Here is a 26,212-nt window from a genome sequence, read left to right on the forward strand (position 1 = left end):
GTGTGATGTTAATTTTAATTAAAAAAAGTTTACAGCCTTCCTAGTCGTAGGGATGTATTAAGGAATACTATTTATGGGTGAAGTAATAATTTTGTTGAGAGTTATGTATATTTAGCATGTGAGTGTTGTGAATTAGTTTTGTCACACTAGATGACATTTGGTGATTTTATCCTTAACCGGAAAGGAGTTTTGACCAAGGGATTGTCTAAGTGTGAAGTGTAGAGTAGATTAGCCGCATGATCTTTTACTCACTCTTTGTCAAGTGTGGAGTGGGATTTTGGTTATGCGAGTATAGGTTACAGATGGCTGATAACTCATGCATCATTGATAATTGTGATGGGAATTTAATTTGATTCCAGTGATTTAAAGGGTGCAGGCTTATTAGACATTTGTAGAGAGGTTTCGCAGGATGCAAATCACTTAAAATTGATTTACAAATATAGAAAGAGGAAGGAACTGTAAGGCAGAGTTTCTGGGTACATGTACAGCTTGTGTCTCTGTAAGGTCAAGAGATCATACAGCGAGGCTCCCTCTGAGCAGAATATAGCATGCAGTCCAGACAGTGGGGAGACAGTGAGGAAAATCATGTACAAATAAGGCTTATGTGATTAACGACAACTTCACCTGCTGAACGTTCTAGTGTATCAGTGTACTGACCACTGAAGACCCGTTAAGGAAGCAATTCTGTGCATTCTATGTTTGAACATGTCCAGATACTGTATTTAAGCACTCTTGTAAGAGAGAGTCTTCGCTCATGATAGCCACTCTGTTCTGGATTGGTGGCATGATCCGACGTCGAGCTAATAAAACCGAGTCAACCCTTTTCATAATTGTCGTGACTCCTTCCGGCCTGCCTTCTCCAGAATTTACATCTTATCACCTAAGGAGGGCCAGGGGGCCGGTGAACGTTTGCTGAAATTACGGCAAGGAGACAAGACGGTACGCGTTGTCTTTTCAGACTGTCGCAGCCAGCAGCGGGTGGAACGAGGGCTCGTTGTTGGTGGTTTTCCGACAGGGATTAAGGAAGGACCTTAAAGTTGAGCTGGCCTGCAGAGACGATGGCCTCACTCTTGACCAGCTCATCGCACTGGCCATACGGTTGGATAACTTGCTCAGAGAGAGAGGGCCTAAGCAGCGTTTCTCATCTTCCTATCTAACGCCCAGGCAGCAATTCCCGTCTCCCTTTACAACAGGCTCCTGAGCCCTTGGAGGTCGGTGAGACCCACATCACTCCCCAGTAGAGGCAACGCAGGATGAGGAGGGGACTGTGCCTGTACTGTGGAGAGGCGGGCCACTACAAATCCCAGTGTCAACATAGGGTCTGCCGTGCCCTATGTGAGTACCTCTTTACACAGGGTTCTTGCAGGTTTCAGCAAGTCAAATTTAAGACCTTTTTAAGACATTTTACGACCATAAAGATTGAAATTTAAGACCTACACAACGCATTACCCCAAAAAATATTCAAATCAAAGAAATTCTGAAAAAAACATTTTCTTTTAATGAATTCAGTCATTGAAAAAGCATAAATGTAATTTACAGATAAAACAATCACATTAGTAATTTTTAAATATTTTTTATAATAATAATAAGTTTGCAGCGAGCCTTGTACCTGGAGCTGGGTATACCGCTTGTAACCAACAGCGGAAATTGCTGTGATCTAGCCATGTCTCGTTGAAAGTACACTTTCCCATTTTCCACACGTAGCCGAACTTTAACAAACTCTGAGGAAGCGCAGATGTATTTCGCGGGCAGGTATTGCATTTATAACAGGATTTGTAGTTTTATCACCGTGTACATACCAACACCAATATCCCCCAGAAAGAACTACAACACACCGAACCAACGTTCTGAGGGCAGCGTTCTGCTGGTTTCGTTTGTAGAGCTCCACTTTGTAGGCTGCGACTCAATACTTTTTTGCTACTTTGTCATAACTTTCTGCGGCCAGCGGTTCTGGAAATGAACGAGGGTAAAACCTTTTTTAGACCTGACTAAATTAAATTTAAGACCTCGGATGAAAATATGGCCGTTTTTAAGACATTTTAAGGCCTTAAATTTCAAGTTCCGAATTTTAGACTTTTTAAGACCCCGCGGGAACCCTGTTTACAGAACTTACCTTCTGAATCGTTCTCAATATCTGTCGAATTGAGGTGGGAAAAGTCGTCATGTTCCGTGTTAGACATGATAGATTCTGGTGCCGCAGGGAGTTTTATTGATGCTAGGTTAGTTCAAGCCCTGAGTATACCTACCACAGCCTGTGTACCGCCACTGTTGGTGAGCACTCTCGATGGTCAACCATTAGGTTCCGGACAGGTAACAGAGAGAACCAACATGCTCACCATGACGTTTGGTGGAACACATACAGAATGCTTGTCTCTCTTTGTGATCAACGCACCAAGTCATCAACGAATTCTTGGTCTTCCCTGGTTACGCAAACATGACCCCCTTCTATTGTGGTCGAGCCAGAGGGTGTTGTCATGGTCACCCACATGCACCAAGAGATGTGTTCCGATGCAGTGTAGTGTAACAGCACTTGCCAAACCCACGGCCCAGGTTCCTTCATCTGTGCCACCCCAATACCATGATCTCGCAGAGGTCTTCAGCAAGGCCAAAGCTACCGAGCTACCTCCACATAGGCCTTGTGACTGTGCACTCGACTTGCTGACAGGAACCATGCCACCCTATTCCCGTGTGTACCCTCTGTCCTTATCCGAGACTGCAGCCATGGAGGAGTACATTGAGGAGGCTACACGACAGGGGTTCATTAGGCCTTCCACCTCCCCCGCATCCGCAGGGTTCTTCTTTGTGGAGAAGAAGGATGGCGGATTACGCCCCTGCATCAATTACAGGGGACTGAACGAGGTCACCATAAAGTATCGCTATCCTTTGCCGTTGGTGCTTGCGGCCCTAGAACAACTACGAGGAGCCTGGTGTTACACAAAATTAGATCTACGCAATGCCTACAACCTGATACGGATCCGGGAGGGTGATGAATGGAAGACTGCATTCTCCACCACTGCTGGTCACTATGAGTATCTCGTCATGCTGTTTGGGTTAGCCAATGCCCCATCAGTCTTCCAAGCATTCGTGAATGAGGTTCTGCGTGACATGCTCCATTGGTTCGTTGTGGTTTACATTGACGACATTCTGAATCTACTCTGCCAGCTTTGAGGAACACATTGGTCACGTTCGGTCAGTGTTATCTCGGTTGTTGTCCCACCGTCTTTTTGTGAAGGCCGAGAAATGTGTTTTCCACCAGGATTCAGTGTCTTTCCTAGCCCTGTAAGACCCCTTGTTGTAAAATTACAACGTCACCTTTAGCTCTTTAATTGCTCATTTCTTTTTTTTGAAAGACCAAATTTATCCAATAGCATTGCAAGGCAAGACAATAGGACCCATTGGTTATGTAAATGTAGTAGTTCCAAACAAATCTTATTTGCAAATGTTTTTTTTGGAGAGCTAAAGGATGATGTTGAAATTATAGGGTTCGGTCTTACAGGTCTAGGGTATGTGTTGAGCCACGACGGAGCGCAGATGGAGGAGGGCAAGGTGCAAGCTGTGCTGGGGTGGCCTACTCCCAAGACGGTCAAGGAGTTGCAGCGGTTCTTGGGGTATGCTCATTTTTACAGGCGGTTCATCAGGAACTTTAGCACCGTTGCAGCACCCTTGACGCCCTTACTGAAGGGGGCACCTCGACACCTACCTTGGTTTGCTCAGGCAGGGAAGGCCTTTGGTGTCCTCAAGGAACGGTTCACCTCTGCGCCCCTGTTGAAACACCCTGATCCCACGTTGCCGTTTGTGGTGGAGGTGGACGCGTCCGAGGTGGGGGTAGGTGCCATCCTTTCCCAACGACAAGATAACCCAGCGAAGTTACATCCATGTGCCTTTTTTTCACGTAAGCTTAACCAGTTGGAATGCAATTATGATGTTGGAAACAGGGAGTTACTGGCCATAAAGTTGGCTCTGGAATAGTGTCGCCACTGGCTAGAAGGAGCAGCACATCCCTTCATGGTTTATACGGATCATCGGAACCTGGAGTACATCAAGAAAGCACGACACCTCAACCCACGTCAGGCCAAGTGGGCGCTGTTTTTCACTCGGTTTCGCTTCATCATTACCTATCGCCCAGGGTCGAAGAACATCAAGGCTGATGCGCTGTCAAGGATCTACGATGGAGAGGCCCCTGCTTCACCAGTGACCATCATTCCACCGACCTGTTTGGTCGCTCCCATCCGTTGGGATTTAGACTGGGAGATTGAAGAGGCAGCAGGGCAAGACCCCGAACCAGAGGGGTGCCCACCAGGAACAACCTACGTCCCCAGGTCAGTGCGCACCAAGATTGTTAATTGGGCCCATTCCGCTCCCGCTACGGACCATCCAGGTGTCAACCGGACCCAACAGCTCTTGTTGTCTCGCTATTGGTGGCTGTCCCTCCATTGGGAGGTCCAGGATTTTGTTTTGTCATGTCCTGTGTGTGCGCAGGCCAAGGTACCACGCCATCTACCCATAGGGACTCTCGAACCACTACCTGTGCCGCAAAGTCCCTGGTCTCACCTCTCTGTGGACTTCGTCACGGACCTCCCCATATCCGAAGGTAATACTACCATCTTGGTTATAGTGGATCGGTTTTCTAAGGCTTGTTGTCTTGTGCCCCTACCTGGCATCCCTACTGCTTTCCAGACAGCAGAGGCGCTGTTCAAGCATGTGTTTCGACATTACGGCTTACCAGAGGACATAGTGACAGACCGAGGACCACAATTCACCTCTCAGGTTTGGAGAGCATTCATGGAGAGGCTCGGGGTCATAGTGAGTCTAACTTCCGGCTACCATCCACAAGCCAACGGGCAGGTCGAAAGGCTTAACCAAGATTTGGGGCGTCATCTCCACAGCTACTGCGGAGACCGCCAAGGGGACTGGTGTCAGTTTCTACCATGGGCGGAGTACGCCCAAAACTCCTTAAGGCACTCGTCTTCTGATCTCATGCCTTTTCAGTGTGTTCTCGGTTACCAACCCCCCCCCCCCCCTGTTTCCCTGGAATGAGGCACTCGAGAACGTCCCCGCAGTTAACGAGTTGTTCGAGAGAAGTGGTCGCGTTTGGACAGAGATTCGCCGCCATTTGGAACGGGCAAAGAGGAGACAAAAGGCTCAGGCAGACAGACATCACCGGGAGGCACCCGTCTTATCATCCTGGACAGAGAGTGTGGCTCTCCACCAGGGACATAAAGCTGCGACTTCCCTGCAGAAAGCTGAGCCCCCGGTTCATCGGACCGTTCCGGATCCTGAAGAGGATCAACAGTAGGGGTGCAAAACCGAACCGAAAAAAAACTAACCGTTCAACACACTACCCACTGTTCGGTTTTGACATGTAAGCCGCGGTTTTTCAGATCTACGAGAACCCTTTTTTTTTTTTTTACACAACCGAACACCCACAGAGCTGTGTTGCCAACTTAGCGACTTTCTCGCTATATCTGGTGATCTTTCCAATCCCTCCTGGCGACTTTTAAGTTGTTGGAGACTTGCTGGTGTTTTAGAGACTCTGACATGAAAGCATGGATCGCAGTACTGTCCTCAACGAGCAGCGGGTGCTGCTGTGAGCTCCTCCGCCGTCCCAAAGAACTCACAGGCGGTCAGTCTCACTATAGCCTCACGCAGCACCACTACTTTCCTTACTGAGGAGTTGGCAACACTGTTGAAGAGAGGCAAATCATACGAAGCTAGGCACGTGTCAAGTATGCTAACCAGGGCTATTCCGGAACCTTTTTTATTGGATACGGCACCTTTGTCACTATGGAAAATTATTTGCCTAAATAAAATAAAAAAATTACTGTTTGTGTAGTGTAGTGTTCAATGTTGTTATATGTCTTGTTAGTCTTTATTCCCCATTGAAGTTCCACAAAAATCTTGTGTTTGCATTTTCGATGCGTTTTGAGGTGAATTTTCAGGTTAAGACAGAGGGGGAGGCAATTCAAGTGACACTTGCGCTTGTGCTGGTTGAGTAGGCTAGATGTTAGCCTCGTTTCCCTCAGGGGAAAAATGTCAAAAAGACAACAAAATGTGCTTAACTTTTTCAAATAAGTCCCACAAGTAGCCTGTGCTGTTTACATGGTCATGGTCACATGATAGACTGTTTGTCTCATCCAGCGTTTTTTGGTTAATTTAATCCGATGGATAAATGCTGCTTGTAAAAACGATTGTTGCAGTGTTTTTTTTCCACACCCATGCAGTGCATGTTCTGAAATAAAAATATACATTGCCCTGATGTACAAGCAGGTTTTTTTAGTTAGAGAAGCTATGTAGGCAGTGTATTTTTTTTGTGTTTGGTTTTTCGGTTTCCTCCGACCCCCGTTTTGAGTCGCCGGATCCACCCCCCTTGTGCGCTCCGGGACCTTCCACTTCTACGCCGGATATGCAGAAAATACACAGAAAATACAGAGAGAACACTGAAATGGTCATGTTTTTTTCTTCCCCCTAATTTGCTAAACACACCGAACCGAAACCGTGACCCAAAAAACCGAACCGAGGGCTTGTTGAATTGTTGCATCCCTAATCAACAGGGTGACGTACAGACTCCAATTGCTAGCGCAGTATCGCATCTCACCCTCTTTCCATGTCTCCCTTCTTAGGCCAGTGGTTCGAGGTCCGCTCCAGGTGTCTGATCCCTCCGGATCGGACAACCCTCCGCCTGCTATCATGGTGGAGGGGTCCCCGGCATACATTGTCAGGGAGTTGATCGATTCACGCAGGAGAGGGGGGCGTCTGCAGTACTTGGTGGATTGGGAGGGCTATGGCCCAGAGGAGAGGTCCTGGGAAGCCGCGGTAGACGTTCTGGACCCGTTGCTGGTGTCGGAGTTTCATCAGCGCCACCCTGATCGGCTGGCGCCACACCCTCGGGGTCGTTCGCGCCGGTGGCTGGAGCAGGCCTCTGGAGATGCCCCTCAAGTGGGGGGTAATGTCAAGAATCACACGGCGATGGTGCGCCGATCTGCGTCACCGAAATACTAAGACGCACCTGTTTTGTGTTGGGACTAATTATGATGGCTATATAAGCTGAGCTGTCTCTGACTTCATTGTGGAGTCTTATTCTTTGTTTCATATTTGATGGCCGTGTGGCATCTGACCTTTGTTTTGTAAATCTTGTTTATGTCCAAGTAAAGAACTTGTGCGCTTTCATCTTAAAGCTGCTGACTCCTTGCCTGCTTTATCACACCACCTTGTGTTGGTAATCTTTCAGTTCTGCCAAACAAATAGTAAAATACTGTAAATACTGTGTAGGAATACAAAGTAGGAATACATTTCCCAAATACCTCAAACATACTTTATTTTTACAGTCCTACAGAACAGTCCACAGGCAATACTGTACTACTGTACTCATTGAATACTGTATTGATATGCAGTAGGCCTACTGCAATTTTGTAGTGAGAGTAGATTTCTTACCTATTTTCATTTCGGAAAGTCCGGATGATGGATGCTACAGTGTACCTGCTCAAATTTGGCTGTACTCTTTGCCCAATCTCCCTCATTGTTAGACCATGGTTGACCTCATGGTCAACCAAAGCGGCTCGGATCTCATCAGAGATTACGGTCCTTGGCCTTCCTCGTCCTCCCCGTCCTCCTCCTCTTACTCGCACTCCTCTGCCTCTGTTTCCAATGTTGGCATGCATTGCTCCAAAACAGAAGAGGTCACCTGTTGTTCCCCTTTTATGCTAAAGCTAATTGTAAAACTGTGTGACAGGTGTTTGCCCATGTGATGAGTCAGTGTGCATATTTAAATTGCAGTGTGTTCCTTGTGAAAACAAAAGATTTTCTTCATGACAATTGTGCCAAATGCAGAGAATTGTGTGTAGTGTTTTGAAAAAAAGTGTGTTTTAGAACTGCAATTTGAGTGTAAAGCAGGAATTGTGCTTGTAGTTTAGCAGAATTGGTTCAGGGGGTTGGTGCATGAGTTAGTTGTTAGTTATGAGTATGTTGTGGTCATTGTGTCTCAAGTACCAGTATTTGTGTGTAAACAATTGAGAAAAACTGTAATATGAGCAAAAAAACACACAACTGTTGTAGTTGGAGACCTATTAAATTTGTATTAAAATCCTGTTTAAAAAATGTCAACAGCAATTGGGATAAAAGTCTTCTTCCATTGTAACATAGGAAGGAAATGATCGGTTTTCTCTTACCTCCCTCTCTGTCTTTCAGTGTCTCACTCTCCCTCCCTCGCTGTCTCCCAAGGCTGACCGAAAAGCTGAAGGGTATTTTTAGCCCTTGCAGTGCAAACAAGGAGAAGACGCTGCTCTACAGTTTTGCCTTCACATGTCCATTGCTTTAAGTCCCTTTTTTTGTCTTCAAGAATCTCTCACTCCATTTTATCCACACGTTTACCACTCACCTAGCATCTTCCCCTTCCATTACACACAGATTCTTTGGAGACACGTACAACAGCTTGGCTGTCAGCTATTAAGACCTTGCTAGGCTACAGTAGGCTCAGCTCATGCCCCCCCTGGCTAAGGAAAACAGCATAGAACCACAAACACTCAGGGCCTCATGTACGTTCATTTGCAAACGTAGTGTTATTAACGCCATGGCCAACCCGCAGATTGCGCACGCTGTGATACTTCAGTTTACGTTGTATTTACGAAACCTGCAGGTAATCAGCGCCTTTCTCCGCCCACTATACCGTAAATTGCCAGCATTTAAACGTGCAATTGAATGGGCCTCTTTCTCTCTTTCTATCATGGATCAGCCACCAAAGTCAAAACAGCGAAAACAAAGATTTAGTGATAACGAAATTTATGTACTTGTTCATGAGGTAACAGCAAATTTTTATATTATACAAGGCCGGAATTCCACACCGACACAAAAAAATGCAATCTGGAACGAAATTCCAAATTCCAGTAACTGTAATATTGCATGGCTGCTTAATCTGTAAAAATCCTTTCAGATCGTCTCCTCGGCCTGTCTTCGTCTTGTTCGGATTACTGCTGTAATTTCACCAGGAGGCATATGCGGGGGTGTGCATCCAGGTTTACACCTGCTTTTAAGAGGCGCAGAATTTTCACCGCAAAATATAGGCGCACTTTCACGGGCGGTTTTTATACATACCGCGGAATACATAATTAGGCGCACTTTACGCATCCCCTCCCATCTCTTTATGGGAAACTCCCACTTTCCCCATGACCCTCCCGTGAATGCATATGCATGACACAGAAAAGCGCAATTTGCCATTTTCAGTTCCCGCAACAGGCAGTCTGCGCTTTTACCTCAGTGCGGCATGTTTGTACATACCTCACCATGGTTTTACGCGCACGTTGCGAAACAAATACGCCTGAAGTGGGTGCAAAAGCGTTAGTACATGAGGCCCTTAATCTCTACCTCCAACACTTCCTGATTCTCTTACATGGCCTCCCCTGAGGCCTACTCCTGAGCCCTCGTCCCACCCCTCCACGATGCCCTTGTACCCCTGCTCACCATCTCCAGTCAGCCTCTGGAAACTGTGAATTTTCTGCTTGGCTCTGGTCAGCTGTTCCTCCAGGGAGCGTAGTCTTCCCACAGCCATGGGGCCCACGTCCACCTGGCCATCAGGTATCCTGGGAACAAGAGGGGGGGATGAAGTGAGCATGGGACACGGATGGAGTCTGTTTGGTTTTGCACATTGGAAGCAGGATGAGTATGCGTATGGGAGAATAATGAATGTGATGAATGTGCACTGAAGTGTATATGACAAAAAGAGTACCTTTGTGTACATATGTGTGTGCATGCATTTTCCCCACGTTGTGTGAATGTGAGTCAGAGCTCTCTTACAGTTAATATGTGCAGCTTTTTGTGTCTCCCTTGATTAAATATTAGCATGCATCAAAGCATTATGTGCTCAATAGCACAGTACTCTGTGAGCTTAACACAGTTTGCTGCTAAAAGTCTTGCAAAGCCTAATTGCTCATTACAGTTAAAATTATGTTTGGGCCTGCTTTTAGGCATTCCTTATAAATGCAATTCATTGAGAGTCATTCACTAATGAGTAATTGCATGGTACAATGCTGTATTTGTCCAGTGTTTAGTTCTTTAGTACTACACAATGTGCTGTAATGAATAGAGACATTTCAACCAGGGTATGCATTTGATTTTGCCTCAACATCTCAATTAAGTGTAAATACAACTGCTGAACTCATCAATACAAATTCACAAGCATTAACTGATCACATGGCCTCAACCAAGGGCAACTCAAAATGCCTTTAACTGCATATTAATACACAGGGGTGTACATGAAAGTATTAATATGGCTTACATGTACTGGAATAACAGCATTTACGGATCGAGACAAAGGCCACGCTAATGAGTTATCAAGGCATGCAAACGAAATTTGCTCCCTGAGAGGGGAACATCAGGCCCAGTCAGGCATAGAGATGAAGGTTTTAAAGATTTCACTCAGCCTACTATCGCCTTACGACCCCACCCCCCACCCCTGTTTCCCCTCCTAAGACACACAAAGCAACATGTGAGAATAAATGTAGGTAAGAACAGCTTGAGCGCTGCATTAGGGACATGACTGTAATAGTTCAATAGCCTATAGCAGATATATAAATATCATATTCCACCTTTCCTAAAGACCCCGTAACTTCAGGAGTGACTTTTTTATTGTCTGACACAAATTTGACATAGAGGAAGACCCAGTTCCCTTCCCAGTATCTGTTCTGACAGCTGGGCTGTAAAAAATTTGACAATGTCAGGAAACTCCCACCGACAATAATTCTCCTACCGGAAGAGGGGTGTTTACTGTGATGATATCCCACAGGGGAATTGTCTGACCTTCGCAGAATTATCATAAGTGAGATCTCCCTAAAAAGGTTATAAAAGCGTAATAGTATACCGCTACAGAAAGCAAACAATCTGCTAAGGTGGTCACAAATATACATGTACATGCCCCTGCGGGCACTCAAGTCTGACAAAGACATAACTTGAAACACACCACTGACTGTGACACAGGTGCAGCTGCAGCCACTTAGGCCAGTGTGAGCCAGCTAGGGCATCCATCGCTACACCACACAAATGATCCCTGGCATAAACACAGCACATTGTTTTCTCTGAGGACTACAACGAGAGGAAAGTAGGCAGGGAAAGTGGGTACCACTCATGGGGGTAAAGCAGCCTCTTAGATTAATGAAATTGGAAGGGTGACAGTGTTGGATTCAGAGGGGGTTGGGGGGAGGGGGTGTCAGCCTGGGAATCAGGAAGTGCTGCGCCCTGCAGCAAACGGTGCTGAAGCAGAAAACAGGTGAGACCCTGCACGCACGTCTGTTCCCTCGGAAACGCTGCTTCGCTGCCTCCCCTTGGCTCCCCTGCGCATGGCAACCAGTTCACATTGGATCAGAGCTGGATACATCCGTTTTAACAAGGGGCCAAGATGGCACTGCATACATATTCCTTTGTGAGATATTCAGTGCATACTTTGACTGTCAGACTTCAAAGAGGACCCCAGAGCTGACCTGGGAAGACATACATATGGATGGGAATGTAAAGCTCTCAGGGATTCTTGGATGAAAGTAGTCTACATAAATGCAATTTACCTTCATTGTACATCAAGGAGGAACATTTATTGGACAGCGCTTGATGTGTGGGTGTGTATGTGTGTGTAAGTGTGTGTGATAGTGTATGTACAGAATGAACGAGAGAGAGAGAGAAGGTAGAGAAAGAGATAACGGGAAGAGAGAGGGGGGGTAGAGAAAGAGAGAGAGGGGAGAGAGAGAGGAGAGAGAAAGGGGGTATAGAGGGGACAGAGAGAGGAAGGGAAAGAGAGGGGGGAGAGAGAAAGAGACAGACACACAGATCAGATGAGATGGTGACTGAGTGTTACTGAACTCATGCATGGCCAGGTCTCCAGTCCAGGCCACCCCGGCAGACAGAGCCATCCTGCCGACAGACAGTTCCCACAATGGGGCCACTGTTGGTGTCAGTACCCCTGCCTTCCCTGGGTCTGAGAGAAGGCCAGGTCGATGGGAGTTCAGACCGGAGGCGGCAGTAACATCTGCTCAGCGGAGCCCCACTGAGCTAATAGCATTACCCAGTAAAAGAGTCTTCTCAGCCTCACCTCACACAGACAGCGGGAGGACCAGGAACACTCCAGTCACAAGATACAATCTCATACACCAAGACATTCCTAAGGTAGGCACACACTCATATGTAATGAAATGACATATCTCTACATTATACCTCCGTACACATTATACCGCCGTACACAATAATGGTTGAGTTGCACATAGTGATACATCTGCCTCCTTACTTAGACTTTCACACAATTACGCCCACTACTCCATGAAAGCAGTCAGATTCCATTCGAGCACTTGAAGGAGAAGACCGTGTAATGGAGGTCAATGTTCTAATGAGAAGTCAAAGATTTTTTTTTAATCCTTTCTTTTAAAGCCTGCTATCTTCCACGTAATGTTCTCTTTGTGTGAAATTCCTTTTTCTCTCATTTACATTTAGAAATTGTATTCTGGTTGCAGACGCTTTGATTCAAAGCAACATACAAATAGTGCATGTACTGCAATATGTACAGCAGATAATCAAGGAACAGAAGTCTGCACCCCTAAAACTCACTGCATGGTCCATCGTCTTTCCCATTCTTCTCTTCTTCTCCTCTAACCCATCCCTTCATCCCTCCTCTAGGAGCCTGGGGATCCATCAACCCAGCTGCCACTCTCACCATTCACTGGCTTCTCTGTCACGCAGTCTCGCCTGTGCAAGTCGTCAGCACTGTGCCAGCCACAGATTCCTGCCGGAGGTGACTGACAGCAGTGGAGAGGGTGAGGCCTCAGACAGCTCGCTATGGCGACCCTGTGTTCACCTCTAATAATTAGGGATGCACCGATTCCAGGATTCGGTTTCGGACGAATATTGGGCTTTTTGACGGGGTTCGGTTTCGGCCGAACCTTAGAATTTTTTTTCACCGAATCCGAACCCTACGCTTGCACTACGCGCGCTACGCTGGTCGACATAATGACACCCCCGTTGATTACAGGAAGGTGTTTATCCCTTACGGAAAAGAAGTATACTTCAAGTTTAATTTCTTAGTATACTTAAGTTTAAAGTATACTATTATCATAGTACTTAAAGTATACTAGCAGTGTACTTATTTATATGAAACAAATGAAACTGCAGATTATTAGTTGAAAGTAGCTCATAACTGCGTATGATCTCAAATTGCAATAATCTAGCTCTTCTTATCAAACGTAACAGTCATTTAACTCATGGTTACAATGGTAAACCAGCACAACAATGACAATTACCACGCAACAAAACACTACATTCTAAGCAGACACATTACAAAAACGAAATTCATGAAGCTACATTTGTATTTTGAACAAACAGCAAATTTATCAGCAAATTTCAACACTATTTACCGCCTTGCATCATGGGAATTGACCAGCCAATTTGCCACGCTATCTTCATTTTTTCACATCGTCATTTCGTTCTTCAGTCAGTTTGATAGTATAACCTTCAAATGCATAACACAACCCTTCTGTCTGCTTCTTTCTCAAGTAGCTTTTTAATTTTTTCCATTAATACTCCAAATTGATAATTATTAGTATAGTAGAAGAGTATAGGGCTTCAAAATGTTTTGGTAGTAATTAAGGTTACAGCTTCAGTAACAAAAAATATATAATGTGCAATGCATAATAGATTTTTCTAGACATGAATAATTAGAATGTACCAGATGGATCAAAAATGTAACTTGTAATGTACTTTAAAAGTATTTTTGACAGTATTTTCCGTATAATAAAAGAAAACGTAGATCCTACTCCAGAAAAAATGTATACCATTTTTTGTTTCTAAGCATACTTCTTAAAAGTATATGAAAAGTGAACTATTTTCAAAGCATACTTAAAAGTAAACCCCCTCAAAAATAGTTCGGCAACATTATTTCGGTCGATTATTCCTCCCCTTCAATAATACCACTTCGTATTGTATTTTATATCGTTGGAAAGCCTGATTAGTCACCTTTACAACGAGGTACAACTTGTAAGGATCGTGCATTCTTGGAATGAGCAACACAGCTAACCGTGTGGGTAGCGGCCCAAAATCTTTTGTCAAAATCCCCTGCAATATTATTCTGTTGGTATTCACTCTCGTTTTGAGTTGCTTGGTGGATTGGATAAATGCAGTCTCCCACAGTAATAAGGAAAAAACAACACATATTGGCAATTTTTACACTTTATTCATTTTACACTGTCAGGGACCTCAGTAGCGTTTGGAAGATCCATACGCAGCCACAACAGCTTGGCACCTCCTCATGCTGGTCACCAGCCTGGTCACACACTTCTGTGGGATGACATCCCATTCCTCAACCAGGATTTGTCGCAAGTCAGCCAACATGTTTGCGTTGGTCACTCTGGCACATACAGCACGCCCAAGCTGATCCCACTTGAAGCTGAAAACGAGAGTGAATACCAACAGAAGAATATTGCAGAGGATTTTGGCATTTTTTTGGGCCGCTACCCACACGGTTAGCTGTGTTGCTCATTGCGCACAATCCTTACAAGTTGTACCTCGTTGTAAAGGTGACGGGAGGAATAATCCACCGAAATAACGTTTCAGAACTTTTTTTGCGTATGAAAACATCCGAAAGACATTAAAGAAATCTAAAAGGCTAATATTTTGGATATTGATTGGATCTTGAGATAGGGTAAACATAGGCATATGGTAATTGTCAAAATAGTTTTTCCCACTTGTCTTCCTGGCATAATGTTGCCTATTCTTTTTTTTTTACAGTAAAAATTTAATAACATACACTGCTGTGGACGGTGTTTACTTCATTAATGTGTTTACTGTGTTAATGGACTGAGGGTGGGAGTAGGATTCGGTATTCGGTTTCGGCCTTATCTTAACCAGTGGATTCGGTATTCGGCCGAACCCCAAAAATCTGGATTTGGTGCATCCCTACTAATAATGCTGCTTGGTGATTGGTGGGCTAATCCGCTGCCTGCCATTCAAATCAGCAGGGAATCATGGAGTCGATGGAATCAATCAGCTAACCTGCAAGTTAGCAGCGCTTGAGTGAATCGACTACTCCTAGTTAGTTATCCAGAGTCAAGAGATGATTTTTTTTATCTGGTGAGGGACTCAATGATTCCCTTTATCAGTAAGTCGTGAAGTAATGATTCAGTGAATCAGGAAAGGCACATAGTCAGCGAAGCTAGTCAATCAGTGAGCCAGAAAGTCGTCACATAGTCAGTCAGTTAGGTAGTGACAACCTGGGGGTTTGAGTCTGGCCTGGTTCCATGCCTGTGTCAGCAGTTTGTCGCAAGATTAGAATGAGGGTGGAATCTGGGCTAGGATGATGGACAGCACCCTAACAGCCTCTTTGTGTCCATTAGGCCTCCCTTAATACCAGATAAGAGAAACTCTGGAAACTCTCTCCTCGGCACTCACACACACACACACACCCATAAACACTTTCTCATGCACACGCACATATAAACACACGCACACACACATCCGCACATTTGTGAACAAAACCAACACAAATATACACACACATTCTCTGAGTAAACACAGAGAGAAACAGAATGCTTGAATGGTCAAGGAAGCTTCCCCATGGCTTCACAGTTGCCTAGTTTGACTTTTCTCGGATACTTAGCTGGGGAGTTTATCAGGGGGCCTTTTATCAGGGGCCTTTCGAAGGCAGTGCCATTATGACAGGGTGGAATCGTTCCTGTGCGCAGCAGAGCAGCTCCCAGTCCCTCAGACAAGGAGGTGAGCGATAACAAGCACACGCATGCACCGTGTCAGAGCCCCATCTGGACACTGCCTCTCTGAGAGCTTTACTTGTTTTCATGCCATGAATTCCACCTTTGTTTCAGAGCCAATACTGAATAATTACAAAAGCAAGGGATTTAATCTGAGACCAGCTGTCTGAAGTAAGTGTGTGTCTGTGTGTGAGTGTGTGTGGGTGTGCTTGTTGGTGTGTATCAATGAAGGCCGTGCCTTCAAAGAGAATTCGAATATCACAGAGAGGAATGCTGCGAGCACTTTCTAAAGCTTCTACGCATACTCACACGAGGGCATGCACACATAAAACACAGAAGCAAACAGGCATGCACACACACACACATACTGACACACAGAAGCATGCAATCGACACACAATTGGGCACACACACACACACACACATGCAATCCTGCTGTCACACGTACAAACAGCCTGGCTCTACCTGAGGGACTCAGCCATGCGCCGCAGGTCCTCGTTCTGCTGCTTCAGCCTCTCCAGCTTGGCCAGGATCTTGGAGAGTTCTCGACTTGAGCGCTCCGGGTGCTCACTGTCCCTCACCAGGTGGCCCCCGATGTAGAAGAGCAGTGTGCCCCAGGCCAGCAGCACCAGAGTGATCCAGCGCCATGAACCTGCCCAGGGCCGCATCCTTTACTCCCCCCCCCCCCCCCCCCCCCACCCCACCTTCAATCGGCCTACCCCCCGCCCACACACACACACACACACTCTGCCGTGCCCCGTCACAACAGCAGCAGGGGGGCCTTGGACATCCTCTCTGGCACTGCAGCGGGATACAGGACGGGTACAGGAGGCAGAGGGAGAGTGCAACTGAGAGAGAGAAGGAGCCGGAGGGAGAAAGAGAAGGGGGTGAAGGCTGTCCAGTCCTCTCTCTCTGTGTGTGTATGCTAAAGCACGACCAGCATGGTAGGTTTGAGCCTTGGTGTGGCTTCAACGTTAAAACCTTGTTCTCCACTCACAGCTAGTAGTGCAATCTGTGAGTTTATTGCTCCAATTGCTCCAAGGTCTGACTTCCTGTCAGTCCAGCTGGTTTCCGGTGTTTCGGCTTGGCTCCTGTGGGGACAGAAAGAGAGAGACGGACAATTGGTAAGATGCAAAAGACAGACAGAGTAGGTGACACACATGTCCTGAGGATGTGAGCAGCTGTGATATACATGGGTCCAGGGAGCGACAGAACAGCAGACGTTACAGAGCAGAGGTGTGTGGGACCAGTCCTGACACAACCCAATCTCAGAAGCCCACAGGATTGATCAGCATGACACTGCAATTTGCATTTATACACTGATGAGTCCTCCCCCAGCTCCGCTATACAGTGCTGCACGTACACATCAGCCTGTTCCACTTTTTACTTCCACGTCCTACACACATACATACATACATATGCATAAATAAAAACCGCCCTTCCCCATCTTAGTTCTCCGTCGCTTTCCGACAAAGACACACACAATTGCAAATGCACGCAGATCCACGTGTAAGCTTGAAAACACACTTTCTGTCTGTCTCGCTCAAGGAATGGCTGTGCCCAATGTCTAATGGATTCAGCCCGTGACAGCTAAATCCCCAAGCGCTCCCCCTGCTTTTGCCCGTACAGCCGCTCCCGTCCCCTCAGTCTCCATGACGAAAGGCGACATTGTCAAGGTGATGCGGCGAGCTCAGTGGAGCAGGGGAGAGAATCCCTGTGTCATCACTTCCCTCAGTCCCACTGCAGAGAGATACATGGGATGTGTGCTGAGTATATGAGAGCCCCAACAAAGCTTTTTCATAGATGAGGCGTGAACAAGGATGGAGAACAGCATGTGTGTGTGTATGTGTGTGTGCACGCATATCCTCCTGTGCTGGCATGATTTGACGTCCCTTAGCTTTGTCTATATAAGGGGGGGTTCTGATAAAGTCCTCAAGTATTCCCTCTGCCTACATGTGAGCAGGGGAGAGAGAGAGAGACAGAGAGAGAAAGAAAGAAAGAAAGAAAGAAAAAGAGAGAGGAGAGCTTCTCTTGGGGCTAGCGTGGCAACTCCTAAGTAGGTTAACTCCATCTAACCATGTAGACCATGCAGCATGGTTGGTATGTAGGACATAAATGGTGCCGTGTAATACCATGGAGGCTGTCCATGCCTCACTGGAGCCAGCTCTGCTTTCACTGTACCAGCACAGCTGAGGTCACATACACACATCAGTCACAATGGCCACACGTTCTGAAGGAAACCTGCATGAAAATCAACCACGGCCATTTACAGGAACTCTGAAGAAAAGCCTGTGATTATGCATGCAGGCTGTGGATATGCTGAGGTGTGTTTTATTATGGAAAATAAGAACTGGGAGCAAATCCCTAGCAATGTGTTTACAAGACCGCCCGGTCCCAACACAAGCTCTTCTCCTGTCTGGCCCCCCAGTGGTGGAATCAACTCCCCACCTCCATCAGAGACACTGACTGTCTCTCCACCTTCAAGAAAAGGCTCAAGACGCACTTGTTCCGGGAGTACAACGGTACTTAGGAACGGTTCGCTTGACCCGATGTTAGTTTCCTCAAGGATCACAATGACTCTTGCTTAGAGACTTGTTGCTCTTGTGGTTAGTGGTAACTGATTTAAATTTTTGTTCTCGCTGTGATATATTGTTTTATTACTGTTGCTTGCTTTTTTCCACAGGTACACTTGCACTTATAGCTGTTCATGTTTAATTGTAACTTGTTTAACTACATGCTCTTATGGTTCTTCCCTTTGGCACTTACTTTGGTTGTTCACAATGTGTGCTTCATGTTTTGGCTACTCGCGATGTTTTTTGGCTATCTTGTTGTTATGATCAGTGACCTATGCACTTTGTAAAGCTCTCTCTTGGAAGTCGCTTTGGATAAAAGCGTCTGCTAAATGAATAAATGTAAATGTAAGTGTGTGTTGGCTGGTTTTCTGACTAAGAATCCTTCATCTCCATTTTTGGGGGATTTTGTTCTGTGGAATATCTGGCAGATTAATATATATTTGTTCTGGTTGAGAGCATGTTGCTCTATTGGAAAGCAGGTCATGATTTTGGTGATAGCAAGGTCAAAACATCAACACATAGAGGGCACTGAGTTTCATCCTTGACCTGGGGGGTGTTCCATCAACGTCGCTAATGCAAGTCGCGCTTACACGAAAAAGTCTCACTTAAACTTCAACTTAGACTTAAGTCTCAAGCCTTTCCATTAACGTAAATTCATTCGTCTGCACTTATGTTTCCGAACACGGACTAAAGTGCTTTAAACGCTGGAATTTACTCGGCAGAACTGTCATTTGAGATTCTGTTTCCGCCGGTTTGAAATTATTTGCATCACATCTTAATTTAGCTCGACTTTTAGCCTGACACAGAGCAGGCTAGTTCAGAAGTATAAGTTACCTTGGTTACGTAGCTAGAAATAAAATAAGCCACCTTAATGGAACGGAACTCTCGCTGAAGTAAGCGAGACTTGTCAAAATAAGTCTGGTTTTTCCTTAATCTATGTTGATGGAATACCCCCCTGAAGGTAACTCTGAACTGTTATGAACGCTTGTGGCACAACAATTTTTGTGATTGGCTCAGCTTTGACTGTACTTCATATATATATATATAAATACAATCAGCCATAAAATTATGACCACCTGCCTAATATTGTGTTGGTCCCCCTTTTAGTGTCAAAACATCCCTGACCCGTTGAGGCATGGACTCCACTAGACCTCTGAAGGTGAAGCTGTGGTATCTGGTACCAAGACTGAACAATTTTTGCTTTGTGGCAGGGTGCATTATCCTGCTAAAAGAGGCCACTGCCATTAGGGTATACAGTTTCCATGAAAGTGTGTAGATGGTCTGCAACAATTAGGTATGTGGTACGTGTCAAAGTAACATCCACATGGAAGCACCCAAGGTTTTCCAGCAGAACTTTGCCTAAAGCATCCCACTGCCTCAGCCGGCTTGCCTTCCTCCCACATGGCACCAGTGCATCCTGGTGCCATGTGTTCCCCAGGTAAGCGGCGCACACGCACCCAGCCATCCACGTGATGTAAAAGAAAATGACATTCATCAGACCAGGCCACCTTCTTCCATTGCTTTGTGGTCCAGTTCTGATGCCCATTGTAGAAACTTATGGCAGTGGACTGTGGCTACGCAGACCCATACGCAACAAATTGTGATGCACTGTGTGTTCTGACAACATTCTATCAGAACCAGCATGAATCTTTTGAGCAATTTGAGCTACAGTAACTTGTCTGTTGGATCGGACCACAGGGCCAGCCTTCACTTCTAACGTGCATCATTGAGCTGTCACCGGTTTACCGCTTTTCCTTCCTTGATCCACTTTTGATAGGCTCTGATCACTGCAGACCAGGAACACCCTGTAAGAGATGCAGTTTTGGAGATCCTCTGACCCAGTCGTCAAGTCATCACAATTTGGCCCTTGTCAAAGTCACTCAAATCCCTATGCCTGCCCATTTTTCTAAAACTAAATGTTTACCAATCCCACCCACTGATCATAATGTTGCGGCTGATCGGTGTATATTTGCATATAAACATAAAAGGTTTTCATTCTGTGCTGGCTCATTGGACCTCTTGACTTGAATCCCTTCATATTCAATATGACTGCAAATCCACAAAATGATATGAGAGCCTGCCCCTCCGATCCATTTCAGTTATAGTGTTAAAAGCTCTGAAAGGAGCGGAAATGTACTTACAGGAATGGATGGATGCACTGCTTATGGGGATACACTGCTAAATTGAACCGCAATGAGAGTGACAGAAACCACACTTGTGTCAGAATACTGGCTTTGCTAAACTGATGAAATACATTCTCACTCTCATCTTTCTCAGAAGCTGTGTATGTGCAATGCCTGTTCTGTATAACAATTAGGCATTTTCTTATAACCCTGAACCTACACTGACTCCCAGGACTGTCACTGAGTGGTGTTGAATCATGCAAAATAAATAATGAAAATTATAATAATGTTAGATATAGAAATAAAATGTGAATGATCTGAAGTGGGGCGTTTGTGGCAGTTTTGCTGAGCTGTGAAATTCCAGACAACTTGGTCGTTTACAGATTTCCCTGTACTCTCATTCCCCCCAAAAAGAGAAACCTGATTGAAAGCGAAGCCTTACCCATACCTAAATGAAAGCCCTTTCAGACTGTGCACTCCAATGACTAGGGGAATAAAGAACCCCGTTCTGCTCATAAGTGGGTCTCTGCTGCATTTCTCCTATCTTCACCCGTCTTTCTTTTTCGGGTCCTTCTCATGGCTGTCAAGGCAACTGTTGGGGATATCTGCCTGTAGTCTTCACCACATTGACGTTAAACGGAGACTGTCGCTATGCTGTTATATGCTGCTATGCTGACCGACTAGATTGTCTATGTTTTTACCATGGCTCTAAAGCATAGTACAGTTGTGTAACCCTAGAAATGGACATCTGTCACCAGGCTACCATCACCAAGCCATAGGCACAGTATTAAGTCCCCTGTTGAATAATGCATTGAGCTAAGCAAAGGAGGATTATTTTTACACAGGGCTAGAGGACAGCTAGACTGAAATTTGATGTGTTCTGTGAGTGCAGGACTGTGTGCGCAGACTAGTGTGGGCTGTACCCCACCTTGGGCCGCTTAGAGGGGCATGTCTGACCCCAGGGTACATAGCGGCCAAAGGGGGTGAAAGATGCCACCAACGCAATGGCAAGAAGGAGCTTGCACATCTGTGGTAGACCTTAGCATGTCCAAATAACAGTAACCAACATTTGCAATTGTCTGATTCATTCCCAAGGATGTGCATCTCCCTGATAAATGCACTCTGTTTGTCTCTGTGTGGGGAGGGTGTGGGTGTGGACTGTGTGTATTGTGCCTGTGGGCGGGGGGGCGGAAGTGTGTGTGTGTTTGGGAGTCATCTTGCTTGGCCTGGCATGGCTGGCTGGCTGCACACATAGGAGCAGGATGAATATTTAATGAGGTGCTGTTTACTCCCCAACATTTCCAGGCTGGCTGCACAGGAGTCCATTAACTTAAATGGCAGTGAAAAACCCAGTCATGAAAGATGAGGAGACAGATAAAGTGAGAGAGAGAAATAACAATGACAAGAGAGAAAAGGCTAAGGGGAAGGTGTCTTACAGTGAGAGAGAGAGAGAGAGAGAGAGAGGAGAGAGAGAGAGAGAGAGAGAGAGAGAGAGAGGAGAGAGAGAGAGAGAGAGAGAGCGAGAGAGAGAGAGAAATGGTCCTGAGATGATGACATGACAGGGTCGCATAGACACCAATGTCCTCAGGTTTCTAGTAACTGGAGATTCTAAAGGCTAAAGGGTATCGACCAGTGACTCGAGCAGTTCCAGAATTCCAGAGTTGACTTCAAACTACATTTCCCAGGCGTTAGAGCGCTGAGTAGTGTTTCCCTTCATTACAACTTCAGGATAAACTTTGGTGAAAGTGGCAAAAGGCGAAGTTCCAGCCAAGCGAGCACAGACTGCTCTGTATGTGTTTGGCTCTTGGTATCAGAGCTAAGCACACCAGCCTCTCCCTCAAGGTTATCTCTGTGGATAATTTGCTGACAGAACACACACACATAGGCACCTATGCGTATACAAGCACAACTCACACAAACGCACACAGACAAACCCCGCTGCCACAGTGGAGGGGAAAAAGAGTAGAGGTGTGAGTGTGTTTGTGCAAACAAGGCTTTAATTAGGACAAAGGGACACATGATTAGCAGTAAAATACTCCAATTATTCTCCTGTTTCATTACCTTTTATGTCCAAATAAAAGTAGAGCTTGGTGCAAAGCCCACCTGCCAGGCCAGTCTGGCTTCTGACGAGTGAAGGTGGATCTCGGGGCTCAGACACAGTCAAGGACACCACTAGCCTGGGTGGTTGATGGAGCACACCCAGTTCAAGGAGTGTGTGAGTTTGTGTGTCTGGAGAGAAAAGAGTCTTGCTATTCAACCAGGTTCACTTTGAAGATGAGGGACTATCCTCCTCATTAACCGTTGTGTTAAATCAGATGTACACTGTCCAGAGTTCTCCCAGTTGTAAAACAACATCTCACACAAAGAGCCTTGACTGAAATTGCTTTTAGAAAACATTGAAATAAAACCCATGGTCTAGTGCCCAGTCTGCATTGGATGCAACTCCTGAACTCCATTCTCCATGGAGTTCTCCATCACACACATAGTATTAATTCAGGCACACACACAAACGCACACACCCACTCCCATAAACATACATACAGTATGCACACTTGCACATACAACCACATCTACACACTCTTCGTTTCTGTCGGTTCCACTTTCTGTTATTCATAATGAGCCCTAGCGACAGCTGACCTTTAGTGGGCCGGGGGCCGTGGACAGACGGGAATCAGTAAAGGAGGAATGAGTGGCACTGTGGGGGGCAGCGGAGCAGGGGGCACCTACCCTCAAAGACAGCCCTGCCTCATTCACTTCAACAGAGTCGGAAACAGAGTAGGGGAAATAAAGCTGAATAACGGGAGTGAGCAAGAGACCGGATATGAGTGGTGCTAGTTAGGGTCTAGCCGCAGAGGAGACAGAGAGAAAAACGGTGCCTGCCTCAGATTGCAATCTCCCAATAAAAGCATGATTGAGGAGAGTGGGGGGCTCTGCAGTCTCCCGTGCAATAAGTTATGTTTCCAGTGCAGTAAGTCTCCTCCCCCATTCTGTAACCTCACTTGTCTTCAGAGCCTGAATTTAAAGGCCTGTGGAAACTCTCGTTTGCCCGGCATAGAGTAGACTAGCTTGAGCCCTCCTCCAGGTCAGTGTTAGAATGAGGGAGTACTGACTGGAGAGGGAAGACGGACAGGGAAGTGCCTCTGCATAAACTACACACACAACAAAGAGGATGGGGCAGAAAAGCATGGGAACAGAAAAAGGTGTTGAGCAGGAGAGAAAGAAAGAAATAAATGAAAGAAGAACAGGGAGAGTGATACAGAGAGACAGAGAAAGAGAGAGAAGACTAGAGAAAGAGAGTGAAGCAGGGGTCGAGGGAGGTAGGGAGACTTTCTGAGAGAGGGGGAGAGACTGAGGGCCTCATGTACGTACATTTACAAACGTAGCGTTATTAGCGCCATGGCCAACCCGCAGATTGCGCACGCTGTGATACTTCAGATTACGTCGTATTTACGAAACCTGCAGGTCATCGAGTAATCAGCGCCTTTCTCCGCCCACTATACCGTACATTGCGAGCATTTAAACGCGCAATTGAATGGGCCTCCTTCTCTTTTTCTATCATGGATCAGCCACCAAAGTCAAAACAGCGATGACTGTTTGAAATGATCCTAATGCCAATATTTGCAATGTAGCGAGCAGTTTAACAACTGCTGGAATGGCTGCTTAATCTGTAACTCGTAATGATTTTGTGTTCACTCAACTCAAAAAGTGTGATCCTTGTGGCTGTCATTTCACCAGGAGGCATATGCGCATCCTGGTTTACGCCTGCTTTTAAAAGTCGGAGAATTTTCACCGCAAAATAGAGGTGCGCTTTCACAGGCGTTTTTTGTACATCTGAATACATAATTAGGCGCACTTTACGCATCCCCTCCCATCTCTTTATGGGAATCTCCCACTTTCCCCTTGACCCTCCCGTGAATGCATATGCATGACACGGAAAAGCGTAATTTGCCATTTTCAGTTCCCGCGACAAGCAGTCTGCACTTTTACCTCAGTGCGTCATGTTTGTACATATCTCGCCATGCCTTTACGCGCAAATTGCGAAACAAATACGCCTGAAGTGGGCGCAAAAGCGTTAGTACATGAGGCCCTGAGAGAGGAGTGAGAGAAACAGAGAGAAAGAGAAAGCAAGATGAAGAGTGCAGCCTAAGGGTTAGAAGTCCTGACTAAAGCAGGACGGGAGTTCTATAAACAGCAATAACCTGAAGCTGCGGGCCATTCATTTCTCTCTGCTACATTACCCCTATCTCCCAACGCCTCGCTCAGCCCCATCCCCACCTGCTAGTATGCCTGTCAGCCTTGTGCTGTCCTCTCCTCACCCCGCCATCCCTCTCATTTCTCTATTCTCTCCATCCGCCTGCAACACTCTTTTTCTTTACCTCTTATGTCTTACAGACCTCCCTCCTCAGTTCTCGTCTTCATATTTTTCCTTTGTCTCTTTTTTTCCAGTGTTCCAGCCATGCGTGTCCCGTGCCCTCCCCTGCTCTCTGCTCCTGCCCGGACGAACGCATGTCAGAGGACCTAGTGAGAGAGCCTAACCAGCTTTTCACTCTGGGTTTGCAGCTATAAGTCCTCAATCCATACCTCCCTTACCTGACTCCTCCCTTTGTCTCAGACTCCCTCCCTTTCTGCATTATTCTCTTCTTGTTTCTTCCCTGTGTCTGCCGTTCTGCATGTCTGTTCATAATATCAGCTTCCACTTCGATGGCTTTTACACTTGATGTGTCACGTTAGTCAACCATTAGTCTACAGTACACTCCTGACTGTGATTACATGTGTAGAATCTGTAGGAGCTCTGGTAAGGTGATAAGTTCAACGATTGTCATGGAGTGCATACACTTTTGGTTGATACTGCAGATCTGTACAGTTTACTCTAAACTCCTTCCGTTGAATCTGATTGGGTTGAATTTGACGGGTTGCAATATTTGTTTAGCTGGGAGGTCATAAGGATCCCGATTCTTCTTTAATCAGACAATATAAAAAAATAATATTTGGAACGTCAAGAAGCATTACAACTAACCTTCTTAAAAAATGTTCATACTCAAAAGCCTTTTTTAATGTTTAGGTCTGTAGCTCTAGCACTCTTAAAGTGCTTACACTGCGTTCCCCCAGAGAACAATAAGGAAGAAATAACTCCAATGCCCCCCCCCATCCTCTCTTAAGGACGGTGTTTCCCAAACACTGGCACACTATCTCCCCTGACCCCTATTAGCGGATGCTTTAAAGACAGCCTCCCCCCGCCTCTCTCCCAGACCCTGACACTAAATAGGGCTCAAATCTGATTGACTAACCGTGTGAACAGAAAGGACTCATAGCACTGTGCCAGACTCCTCTGAAAACGACCAATAAGAGGGCCAATGCAATCTCATCTTTAAACCCAGTCTAACCCTCTTACAAAATGCTGATCCCTTTTTACCTCATACCCCAGCTGCAAATGGCTGCTAGGACCTCGAGCTTGCTTGGGCCACAAGATTCAACAAGTACACACTAGGAGGCGAGGGCAGACTAAACAATCACACTGCTGGTGGGACATTTTCCTTCTGCTGGACACATCAACTCCACTTTTTAAATACACAACCATCGGCATGCTGGAAGTGTCAGCAGACACACAAGCCAGAGAGAGGAAAGTAATAAGTGAGAGAGAAAGATGGCTGGAGAGGATAATTGAGGAGAGGAAAGCCATATAAGGTATTCAGTTTCGTCCACTTTGATGTTGTGTGACGGTGCAGTGAAATAATCCCCTCCCCACAACTTACACTGCTTCATGTGTCACTCATCTGTGAGGAAAGAGGACC

General features: G+C 45.9%; 1 protein-coding gene and 1 long non-coding RNA gene across 2 annotated transcripts in view; both read right to left on the reverse strand.

Annotated features, from left to right (window-relative positions):
• fut8b (fucosyltransferase 8b (alpha (1,6) fucosyltransferase)) overlaps positions 1-16,807 on the reverse strand; it is a 54,071-nt gene extending 37,264 nt beyond the window's left edge. The window contains exons 1-3 of the mRNA XM_067241060.1: positions 16,467-16,807; positions 16,190-16,428; positions 9,454-9,572 (exon numbers count right to left, since the gene is read on the reverse strand). Coding sequence (XP_067097161.1) covers positions 9,454-9,572; positions 16,190-16,392 — 322 coding nt within the window. The 5' untranslated portion in view covers positions 16,393-16,428; positions 16,467-16,807. The remainder of the gene's footprint in view (positions 1-9,453; positions 9,573-16,189; positions 16,429-16,466) is intronic.
• Positions 1-26,212, reverse strand: part of LOC136947174 (uncharacterized) — a 333,221-nt gene that overhangs the window by 43,707 nt on the left and 263,302 nt on the right. The gene's annotated exons all lie outside the window — the stretch shown is intronic.

Source organism: Osmerus mordax, chromosome 8 (genome assembly GCF_038355195.1).
Source record: "Osmerus mordax isolate fOsmMor3 chromosome 8, fOsmMor3.pri, whole genome shotgun sequence".
NCBI lineage: Eukaryota > Metazoa > Chordata > Actinopteri > Osmeriformes > Osmeridae > Osmerus > Osmerus mordax.